Consider the following 12,571-nt stretch of genomic DNA (forward strand, 5'->3'; position numbering starts at 1 on the left):
TAATGTAGTTTACAAACCAAACCAGAATTAATTTTGTATACTTTGATGAAAAGATGTCTGAACAATTTTGCTAGCATAATTCTAATAGAGAAAGGACTAGGTCTTCTATACATATAATTATACTTATATAATTATTTTATATATAATATAATTATATAATTATAATTATAATTATACTTATCTGAATTACATATTTATGTATTTATACACATTTCTTTCCATGTATGTACTTTTAACTTTATTTAAAATAATTCTTTATTCTGTATATTTGTTGAATGTTGCTATTTTTTGTTGCATGTAGCACCATCATAATTTCCGAATACATGCAAATGAGTATGGTGAATAAAGTTGATCTCCTTTCCCCAAGGCAATAAATAAGGCTTCTTACACAAAGCCTACAAATTTCAGACGAGATTAAACGTGTGTGAAAACAATAAATTCCTGGGTATTGAATATGTTGAACTAGGACTTCCTTTAAAATAGAGCTGAACTGATGTCTGTTGATTAAATGCCAAACTGACTGTGATGGATACATTACCTTTTATTCAGGGAAATATTGGCAAGAAGTACTAGGTAAGCTAGAGGAGAAAATAAATGGGTACCTGGGTGTTATGACATTCCCTTGAAACTATAGAATTCTGCATTTTCAAAATGACATTTTTTTCTCACTTTGTTATAGACCTTTGAAACTAAGATACATCATATCGAAACAAGGCCATCTAAGAAATCTAAAGATAACCGAGATATATTAGAATTCTTCATCCGCTGTGAAACTAACAGCTCGGATATCAGCACCTTGGTCAGTTCCTTGAAAAGAGTTGCTGAAGAAGTGAAAACAACAAAAGAAGAGAAATGTAAGAGTGGAGTCCTATTATTCTATCTGACCATCACATGTTTCTTGTTAGATCATGCAATCCCAAAGTGCTTAGTTTTCTGTGAATACCACTTATTTCTATCCAGTTTATTTATCTACATATACTGTATATAAATAATTACTGTATATATAAATAATACAAATATATGTGTGTGTGTGTGTGTGTGTGTGTGTGTGTGTGTGTATGTGCCTGCCTATATTGTACATAATGGTAACCCATACCCCATGTTTCCATTTGTGCTGTTAATTGAAAGGAGATTCTATCTAAGCAACCAAGATTAAATAATGCCATTGGGTCTTTAATTTGATAAAGACATGCTGGAGATCCATCTACAGATTGGAGCATTCATGTATTACATCAGAATGGTTAATGTTCTCAAATTCTGGTGCAGGCTTTGAGCTGATTCTCTTCTGACCCAGAAAGTATTATCAACTGAGACAAACTGCTTATATTTATTTCAGCTAGTTTTGTTTCTTTAACCTGTATGGAATATTCAGCTGAAGATTCTACTCATATACAATAAATAAAGTGCAGATGTCTTTAGGAATGTTATTTATATATGCATATATTCAATAAATATGCTTATATAATACACAAGTTATAATCAGAGTATGCATTCACATAAATGATCCATATCCATAATTTCTGCTGAATATTTGTGCAGATGATTGAAATGCCGGAAGAGTGAGGCTTCAAGCAGTCTTTCACATCTTTCCTCAAGCCTTGCAGCAGAGTTCTGACTTGTAATGATTTTACAGTTGCAGCAAAGACTGATTAAATAACATAGAACAGCTGAACCTTGAACATCTCTGATGTTTACTTTCTTCCCGTGCTTTGTTTCATCAGCGTCCATCACACTCCTTGCAGGATTCACAGCCCTGCTGAGATAGACTCAGCTGTTCTGCAGCGTTTCCTTCCTTCAATCAGGACTCCTATTTCTTACATTGATTTTTATTTGGAAATGCCACAGGGTTATTCTGTCCATCACGGCCCAGAACAAATGGATAATCATCAGTAGCTCTTTGGCTCATACATCTTGCACTTTGTCTTTATTTCTAGATCACTGGTTTCCAAAAAAGTTGTCAGATTTAGACAGATGCCATCAACTGGTTTCAAAATATGACCCTGACCTGGATTTTGATCATCCGGTAAGTTCTGAAAAATTTTACAACAAGGGTTCTTGCTGATGAACTCAGGACAGACAAACACTTCCAATGTGAAGGGTAGAGTTAAAATGAAGTTGAAAGGAGAGGTTTTGCGAGAATCATTAACACTGACACAAAGCGGTTGGGTGTATCGCCTCTTCCTGTGTTGCAAAGAACATGTTACTTCCTTGCCATTTTAGACAAATTAGTGACGAATTACCAAACAGCTGCGACATTAATAAAAAGAAATTAATTTACCAGCTATTATTCATTCCATTCAACATATTCTAGATTTAATGATTACAAGTTGGGTTATACATTTTGTCTGCAATGTTTCTCAGCAGAACAAGGTTTGATTCAGCTCTGTCATTTCTGGTGAGTGCTCTCTGCTCAGACACCTTTACCACTGTACCTTTAGAGCAGAACTAATGGGGAACCCTTCAATAAGAGCTGCACAGGACTGCAGAGCGTGGTCCCACTCCCGAAGGATCATGAAAGTAGGGTGGGTTTCTAGGAGGTTATGTGTCATCAGCTGGCAAACTATAGGTAAAGGTTAATAGTCATTTAAAACAGGTGTGGTGATAAGTATACTATTTTCAGGTTGACATGTTATAACCATTAAAGTTCGTCGGGATCAGTTCTGGACCTCAACTACTTACGCCAATATTAATGACCTGAATGAAAGGACAAATTGTACCACAGCCAAATTCGCTGATGGCTTAAAGATAGCTAGGAAACTAAGTTTTGTGGTAGAGGTAGGGGTAGGGGCAGAGGGCAGAAGGACATAATGAGTCTACAATGGGTGTACGTAGGTTAAGTGAGAAGCAACGATTTGGTAGGTGGAGAATAGCCAATGTGAGGTTTTGGGGGAAAATAAAGCAAAAGCAGAATACTGCTCAAATAATGAATAATTCCTGCAAAGTGTTGCATAATATAACACAGAGCAGTGCAGTAGTTGTGCCAGTCTTGGTACCAAGTTATCCTAAATGTCCTCCTGTTTATCATTCATATCGTTCCATTCATATCTTCCCATTTATGTATCTACCTAAGAGCCTCTTAAAATTCACCAAATTACCTAATTCCACTACTACCCCTGGCAGCCTAATCCAGACACCTGTCTCACTCGGCATAAAAAGGCTTGCCCTTCATTTTGCCTTTAAATTAACCCTCTCCCAAACTTCTCCTCTTGTGTATCCACTTTCAGTGAACTATGCCTCAGGACGCCAGGTCCCTCTGAACCTCCATTAATGGGCCTTCCATTAACTGTATATACTCAGTGGCCACTTTATTAGGTAGCTCCATACCTAATAAAGTGGCCATTGTGTGCACGCTAATGGTCTTCTGCTGTTGTAACCCATCCACTTCAGGTTCAACATGTTGTGCACTCAGAGTTGCTCTTCTGCACACCACTGTTTAACACTGAGTTATTTGAGTTACTGTCAGTTTGAACCAGTCTGGGCATTCTTCTCTAACTTCTCCAATTAACAAGGAGTTTTGGTCACAGAACTGCCACTCACTGGACGTTTTTTTGTTTTTCATACCATTCTTTATCAACTCTAGAGATTATTATGTGTGAAAATCAATGAAGATCAGCCACTTCTGAGATTATCAAACCAGCCCTTCTGACACCAACAATCATTCCATGCTCAGTCACTTATATTACATTTCTTCCCCATTCTGATGTTTGGCTTGTACAACAACTGAAGCTCTTGACGATGTCTCCATGCTTTTATGCATTGAATTGCTGCCACGTGATTGGCTAATTGGATATTCGTATTCATAAGCAAGTGTACAGCTGTACCTAATAAAGTGGCCACTCAGTGTAGGTCCTTCTTCCATTTCACCTCCTAACTTGCAACATCTCACAGTTGTTCAGATTAAACTCCATCTGTCACTTCTCTGTAACCAATTGACTGTCTATCCCACAGTATGTTCTGATAGTCCTTCACACTCTCTACAACTCTACCAGTCTTAGTTTCATCTGCAGAATTGCTAATTCTCCCATCTACATTTTCATCCAAATGATTAATATGTATCACAAGCAAAGAGGTTCCAGCATTGATCCTTACAGAATACTGATCTCCATCATAATAACAGTCTTCCAACCCTACTCTGTGTTCATCGTGGAAAACAGTTCTGAATCCGAACTGCAATTTATCCCAGATCCCATGCATCTTTATGTTCTGAATCAAACTATGACGGATTTTATTAAGTGCCTTATTTAAATCCATGTGAGTTCTGTTCACTGCCTTACCCTCGTCAATCAACCATGTCACCTCCTGAAAAGACTCCATCAATAATGGCAAGTAATTAGGCAGGAATATGTAATGTTAGTATTTATTCCTCGGGAGATAGTTTTTTATTTATTCATTGAGATACAGCACACAGCAGGCCCTTCTGGCCCTCTGAGCAACACCACCCAGCAACCTTTGATTTAACTTCCCCCTAATTACAGGACAATTTACAATGACCAATTAACCTACCAACCAGGAGGAAACTGAAACACCTGGAGGAAACCCAGACAGTCGTGGGAAGAACGTACAAACTCCTTACAGACAGAAATCTTGTTACAAATGTACAAAACTCTCATGCTAGTGAGTCCACATTCTGAATACATGAGCAGTGTGGTTGCCTGACCCAAGGAGGGACAAATTTCTATTTAAACTTTACTTGGTTAATTCTTGAGATGAAAATAACTATTTCAAGAGGGAAGATTGTACGGTCTGAGTCTGTAACCATTGGATGTACCCATCGGATATTTCCTTTCATGGAGCAATCTAGAACTGAGAACAAAAGAGTTTCATAATAATTGAAGACATCTATTTAAGATGGAGATGAGGAATTTCTTTTCTTGGAGGTTGTTAATTTAGGAGGTTGTTATTCACTGCTGTCCCAGAGAATTGTGGAGATTAATTATTGGATATCTTCAGGCCAACTCCATTGAGCATCAAAGGGTCTGGGGCTGAGTCCATCTTTACTGAATAGACCCAACAGTCAGTCTACCCTACTCTAACCTCTTCTTATTTAATGTTCTTAAAAATAAGGTGTTAAATGTACTTGCAGTTTTTCCAGTACCTGTACAGAAGATTCAAAATGTACAGATTTAAAAAATCAGTAGATTACAAGTCAAAAGTAAATGAAACTAAAAGAGACTAAAGATGTGATGAAACCAACATGTTGATGGATGAAATAGTGATAGCGTAGATTACTACCAATGATGAGAAGGGTTTCTGTAAATAGCAATGTGGCCTAATTTCACAGAGGACAGCAGTGCAGACAGAGTCAACTCAAGGTGCACACCTGAACTCCTGAGAACATATGAAGATGATAATTTTATGAAAGATGAGAGTACTCAATAGTTTCCATTCATAAATGGTCCTATCGTACATGCCACAATGTGTAACTTGTCTGTTCTCATTTACCACTATCCCATGCTGAACTCTCACAGGGCATTTACATCTCTTTCAATCATTATCATGCATCCAGAAAAAGCACATTTTCAAGTTGCCACTTCCTGGTTAAACCTTGGAACCCAGGCACAGTCAAAGAGCTGCAGCATCAAATCACAGTAATACAATTTACCTGCTTAATGTATGGACACACACTGACAACAGCATGAACCTCAAGCTACCACTGGTCTGCAGTCACGTGGGAAAGAGGAATTTTGCTATTATCTCTCTGATGTGATAAGTCAGCACATATTTTGTGAAAGCATACCTAACCCTAGGAAGAACTTAGACTCCGTCCTCCTGATTCTCCTGTAGAAAACTGCAGAGGACAGCATTATATAAAGGTAAGCTATTGGATAAGAGGAAATTGAGGATTCAGACCTTCCTAGGTCCTCAGTGGATTCTATTCTGCTTTTCCTGTCCATCCTGATTTCCATCCATATGAATATATATCACATTTATTATATTAAAGTGAATACATGCAGTTAATTAAATATTCTAGCATTGATTCTTTAGCTGTCCCCGTGGCCTGGAGGGGAAGATCTGAGCCCTTGGACTATATGAAGAGAATATGTGAGGAAGAGGCCACATCAGTGCACATTGTTGAGAGGAAACAAATGGCACTGGTGAGAGAGAAGGAGCAGAAGCCCACTGGGCAGTGGGCCACATGAGTGACATTATTATTATTCCCATGGCAACAGTGTGTTGGATAGGCTCATGATAACAAGACTGGCAATAGATTGAACTAAACATGAAACTTACTGAATTTGAGGATGAACTTTGGAATAGCAGGGGAAGAAAGAAAAACGTAGATTTACATTCCTATCATGACTTTCAGGACTTGCCATTGGACTTTACAACCAACAATGTATTTATGAATTGATGTAGGCACAGCATTCTCCCCAGAAGCAACAAAGCAGCATTTCCATTTGATTTTCAGTGGTGTTCATTGAGGGATGTCGGGGAGAGCACTCCGTTCAAATTAATGACCTGGATCTCATACACCTGCACAAGAAAGTAGATGTGCAAGAAACATTTCAGCTGAAAGACAGTGTAGCACTCCCTCCATTCAGGACAACAGTAACATGACATCCTTCAGTTTCTGCTCAAGTCTCTGGAGTAAGATTTAACCCAAGAACAAACCTAGGAGGGATGAATGAGTTCATTGCCACCACAGTCATGGTTGCTGATATTGTTTGCAGATTAAAGGCCAGCAGATGGCACCATTGTCTTTGCAAAACAGAGCCTGCAAAGGTAATTGTGCCTGGACATTCCCAAGACCTTGTATCCAGCTCAGTGCCCACTGCTACATCAATAGGGATAGGTGCAATCTGTCTGCCTCCAATGCATCTGACCTGTCAAGCGCTCACTCATCCTTTTTTTTTTGGTTTTAGGTTTCCAAAATGTGCACCATTTTTCCTGCTGTCCATTGGTGTAGTTCTTAACAGGGAGCATGGGATTATACATCCTTTGTCACCTGCTAATTCCTTCAACTGTGGTTGCACAGACCCCTGAGTGAAAGCAAGCTTTATACCAATGATAGCCTACAGGTTCTTGAACTCCTCCCTCCACCCCCCAACCTCTCACCAGCTACTTCAGCTCCTTACCAGTTGTTGGGCTTTTCAAGTTAGAACTTAATGTTCAAGGCTGAAGGCATCCATTTGTCCGTGAGAGAATTAACACAATTTAAGGCTTATGCATCTTGAAGGGTTTTTTTCAGATTATGAGAACACTCAGTCCTCTTTTATTGTCATTTAGAAATGCATACATGCTACAATGCAGCAAACCCTCCTAACAGTCCCACCTTCAGTTCCACTAAAGGATAGTATGTTGTGATATGCCTAGCTTTATTGCTAATCAATGTGTCAATATTACTCAGGTACATTTCTTTGCAGATTTTAGTAATGGCCAGGAGTGAAGTTATGGGATCTCTCTGTGCTGGCTCACCAGCACGGGATTGAGGTCATTCACCTGCAGTTGTCCCCAGTCTCCCATAAAGCCAAAAGTAAACTTTGAGAGTTGCCTTTTCCTAGCAGCCATCTGCAGCAGTTCAAAAACATTTGGACCTGATGGGCTTGCCTGGATCGTGACCAGCAGATAATTCCCAGTCACGTGGAATTATGGAGAAAGAAAGAGAAAACAACACACTGGAAGAGAAAGGAATATAAGGGAGTAGAGAAGGCTAAAGAATAGATAGATTGATAGATAGATATACTTTATTGATCCCGAGGGAAATTGGGTTTCATTATAGCCGCACCAACCAAGAATAGAGCGTAAATATAGCAATACAAAAACCACAAACAATCAAACAACAAAATGCAAACTATGCCAGATGGAAAATAAGGCCAGGACCAGTCTATTGGCTCAGGGTGTCTGACCCTCCACGGGAGGAGCTGCAAGTTCGATAGCCACAGACAGGAACAACCTCCCGTGCCGCCCAGTGTTGTATCTCGGTGGAATGTGGCCGAAGTCCAACAGTAAACGTTCAATATCCAGTCTGCAAACACGTTCCTCGATCGTAATATGACCCGAAGTGAACAGTTGCCTAATTGCCCCTGTTAGACTGTATGGTATACACGCTGCTTTTTAACAACACTTTACTCTTGGTTTAATAGGCGACACTGCCTCATTCCATTGGCATAAATAAACATCTCAGACTGGATTAAATATTGACTCGTGTTATTAAGCAGATAATCAGGGGAAAGTTCTACAAATCTCTGCTCACTTTTACATTGGGTGCAGAAGACAAGTCACTGTGGTCCACAACAGATGATCTCCTCATGTAGTTACAGCTTCTGGCTTGTGCAAGGTTGCCTTCATTACAACCTGTTTATTTGATTTTATTGACCATTACACCACTGGTGTTTAGGGCAGTAATGAAGGGCCTCCACCTCTGGCCATGCTCAGGGCTTCCTTCGTCATATTGGTAGCTTCCTCTTGGTTTTCAGTACCGTCAGTTATGCAAGTCCCATGCGAGGACTCAGGAATACCATCATACTCAGATGTGGAAGGATTTTTCATTGTTGTTTCCATAACAATTTTGTTTTATCAGTCAGGTTTGTTAGCCCTGAGCTGAATCCCTAAACCTGTAGGACTGGTGGACCACTCTTAGTCTGGTCTCTACCCTTTGACCTGTTTGACATGGGTGACCCTACCAAGAGCCAAAGCATAAAGCCCTGATTCCAGCTGACATAGATCTCCGGGTCGTTGAGGCACACAAGCCTCCAAACCCAACGACAAGGTTTTGGTCCTCTTGGAGGATTGCAACCTGTACCTGACGTAAAATAATGCTTGATTTACACATATCTGACAGAAACAGAGCACAACCTTTAGCACTGTGAACATCTTCTTAATAACAATAGAGCTCAGCGTGATATAAACACCACTCAGAGCTTAAATGGTGGTTTATTTAAACTAAACAATGATTTGACATTGTGCTGCAACTTACCCCAGATCCTTTTAGGTTCGTGGAATGTGCAGCCCAGCATCACTTGGTAGTTTATTTTATTTTGGTCACAGCTGGCCCCTATCATATATCTTGAATATAAGAACCCGCCAAAAAGATCAGTGTAACTTTTTATGATTTGTTTTCATTGAATAATAGACAGATTCTAAAATCTTATAAACTTTCAGCTACGTCCCAGCAGAGCTCAGGAAGTTTACAGAACTTAGCCCAGACTTAACATTTTACCAAAGCACATCGTGTACTTTACATCTGTTTCTGTGTAGCTTACCATGGCTACAGCCAACATCCCCATCCGCTTGTTTATTGTAAGTGTGCACATTGGCTTGTGGATTGGACTGCCATTTCTGGTTTTGTAACCACGTCTTGAATGCCCATAAAATCCTCAAATATATGCTGGGCTCCAAAGGGGATGAATTGTTACATGACAATTAGAAAGAAGGAAACTGCACACGCTTGGGGCATGGAAAATCCATTGGGTGCATTTAAATATTAAAAGGGAAGCACCACATAAGAGATTAGCAGTGAGTAACAAAGGTGGTACATAGAAATATAGAGAAGAGAAAATCTGCAGATCTGCAGTCCAAGAAACCCACATAAAATGCTGGAGGAACTCAGCAGGCCAGACAGCATCTACGGAAGAGAGTAAACAGCCAAAACCCTTCATGAGTCCTCCATCTCTGGCTATGTTCAGGGCTTCCTTCATCATGTCAGTAGCTTTTTCTTCGTTTTTACTACCGCCAATCACGCAAGTCCCATGTCCTGATAGAGGGTCTCAGCCTGAAACGTCCACTGTTTACTCTTTTTCATAGATGCTACCTGGTTTGCTGAGTTCCTCCAGCATTGTGTGCATGTCACATTGAATTATAGAAGTTTGCATGGATGTGCACAGGTCTAATTCCCTGATTTCCAAATCCTACTTTAGGAGGCAGTCCAAAAACATTAACTAGGCTACTTCTTGGGAAAAGATGGTTCTTTTATCATGTGGCCAAAGAGCTTCGACTTTTTGCAATATTAGACAAATGAGAAGTGAAGTTATTAAAGCACAGAAGATCCCAAAGATCATGAAAGGGTTGAAATATTTCCATTAGCGGGAGGACCTCGAAAAAGGAGTCATACTTACAAGATAAGGATGCAATTATTTAAAGCTAAGATGTGTTGGAATCTGTTGCCACAGAGAAATGGATCTTTGGAATTCTTTACTTTGGGGTTGTAGAGGCTGCAGGTATCTGAAATCAGGTAGATAATTTTTTTTTAAAAATCGGAGAATTGCGAACTCCGGGGAATTGGCACAAAAACAGAGTTCAAGCCAAGGGCAAATCAGTAATGACCATCCCACCTCTCTGCTGGGAGATAATTGGTAGAGGGTGTGCATTCTTAATAGATTGTTGAATGTAACTCTATCGCCTTGTTTCATTCTCATTTTTGTTTGTTGATTTATTACAGGGATTTTCTGATGTTAAGTATAGAGAGCGACGGAAGCAGATTGCAGAAATTGCTTTAAACTACAAGTAGTAAGTCGCATGCACACTCCAAGTTTGTGTGAACTCACTTTGCATGTTGTTTGAATTTGCACTGTGTCTTTCACTGACATCTTAAGTGAGAATTATATTAAACCAAGAATATTAATTGCTCCTTGTTTCTGCAGTGGTGAGCCAATCCCCAGAGTAAAGTACACCGCAGAAGAAATTGCAACTTGGTTAGTCTACTGTATATTCTATTGAGTATTTTTTTCTGTTGGTTAAGTATATGATGTGATTATATGTGATAATCTTAAGAAATATAAAGCTAGTTGACCTAATTAAACTCACCAATCCAGCAACCCAACTCTCCTTTCTGACATTGAAACAATGTAACAATAGTTTCCCCCTACTGCATATAGTAGCAGATTTTTATATTAAGGTATCGCCAGAAGAAATTTTATCCACTTTCTTCTCAGTCTGAACTATATATAAAAGCTGAAGGAATTTTTTAGCTCTAAGGAATTTTGGAATATATGAAAAATAACTTTGACTAATAATGTTTTGTTCATCAAACTGGTGGACAGGAGGAATGAGGTTGCTTCTAATTTGAAGAGACCATATCAGTTTTAAGCGCTTCTTGCTCAGGTGGCAGTCAGACAGCTTCCCATCAAATCTCTATATCAACAGAAAATGGTGCTTTTTCAGTCCCAGCAGTACCATCTCGTACTGGAGATTTTGTACTTCTCCTCCAACATGTTTTTGAGATCTCCCTATTGGTTTCCAACTTCATGTTGGAGCAACTAGGCAGCAGTCATAGGAGGAGATACATCAGATGCATTCAAGATGATGAATGGCAGACAGGAGGACAGAGGTGCACGAGGCCATGTAGTGGTCAAAAGTAGTCAACTTGCCTGATACAATCTAGTGCAATACATTAGTTTTAACTCTACACGCTTCCCTGCGTCTTGCAATGTCAGATATAGTTCAGTGTGTTGTGCTTCCCTCTGACTGGGAAGGGTATCATTTCAAGCCCATCTCTACTAACTTGAATACATAATTCCAGTTGACTTTCCAATGCTGAAATGAAGGAGTGCTGAATTGTCAGCTATGCCATCTATTGCATGAGACACTGAACTTTGCCTTCAGTCATGAGAAGCAAAGACAGAGAAACAGTGGATTTTGCCCGGTATCCTGGACAGTACTCACCCCTCCGAATCCATTAAAACTCATAATCTGTTCATTTATCTCCTGATGGGATCCTGCTGTGTTCATTTTCCGACATTGCAGCAACACCTCATTGGCTGCATGCTCCACAGCTTTGTAATCACAAATTAGGTATTAGAGTGAGGTGGCTCCAACGATGAATCACCAGAGGATTGGACCTCCTAGTTAGTTAATGAGCTGTTACAGGTCAGGAGAGTTCGAGCAACACTTGTGCTAATCGCAGCCAATATAGTGGTGAATGTGCTACAATTTTATGTTCACTTGATGATTCACAACTAAGTCTCCCTTCACTTTTTTTACTGTCTCTAGCATAGCTATCAACTTTCAAAGACCCAATGGAATTGGAGATAATGTACCTGTTTGCAATTTCTCATGTGTAACGATTGGCTTTATTTCCATAAGGAACAATGGTCAGAGAGAAAAGTGCACTGGAGTCTCAGTTCTCCATGTGAACTCTACATTCCTGGGACAACACGCACTATTGATTGTTATCTTTATTACATCAGTAGCTTCATAAACAGCAGAAGTTCAAAGTGACCTGTCAGACAGCCACTGTAGCTAAAAAATTTGGAACATTCCGCCGCTTGCCTGGTTAACTGTATGCACTGTTGACCTTTGTGCTGTGTTGCTGTACAACAGGAGAGAAGTGTACACAAACCTGAAAACTCTGTATCCTACACATGCTTGTTCAGAACATCTGGAGGCTTTCAGGCTACTGGAGAGGCAATGCTGTTACACTGAGGATAATATCCCTCAACTTGAGGATGTCTCCTGCTTTTTGAAAGGTTAGCACTGATTTAAATGTTAATAGTTTGTCAAAGAGACCTATTTGAAAATGTCAAGGTAGAGTATATTTTCATATGCACAAGTTCATGATGCACAGGTGGAATAAAAGAAAGACTTAATTGCAACACCATCATAAGCATCAGGGACACAACAATTAAAAGAAAAG

The 12,571-nt window shown here is 39.5% G+C and overlaps 1 protein-coding gene across 1 annotated transcript in view; it reads left to right on the forward strand.

Moving 5' to 3' along the window:
- Positions 1-12,571, forward strand: part of th (tyrosine hydroxylase) — a 75,164-nt gene that overhangs the window by 28,981 nt on the left and 33,612 nt on the right. The window contains exons 3-7 of the mRNA XM_063063229.1: positions 680-854; positions 1,935-2,023; positions 10,379-10,446; positions 10,581-10,631; positions 12,259-12,404. Of these exons, the coding sequence (XP_062919299.1) occupies positions 680-854; positions 1,935-2,023; positions 10,379-10,446; positions 10,581-10,631; positions 12,259-12,404 (529 nt within the window). The remainder of the gene's footprint in view (positions 1-679; positions 855-1,934; positions 2,024-10,378; positions 10,447-10,580; positions 10,632-12,258; positions 12,405-12,571) is intronic.

Source organism: Mobula hypostoma, chromosome 11 (genome assembly GCF_963921235.1).
Source record: "Mobula hypostoma chromosome 11, sMobHyp1.1, whole genome shotgun sequence".
In the NCBI taxonomy this organism is placed as follows: Eukaryota; Metazoa; Chordata; class Chondrichthyes; order Myliobatiformes; family Myliobatidae; genus Mobula; species Mobula hypostoma.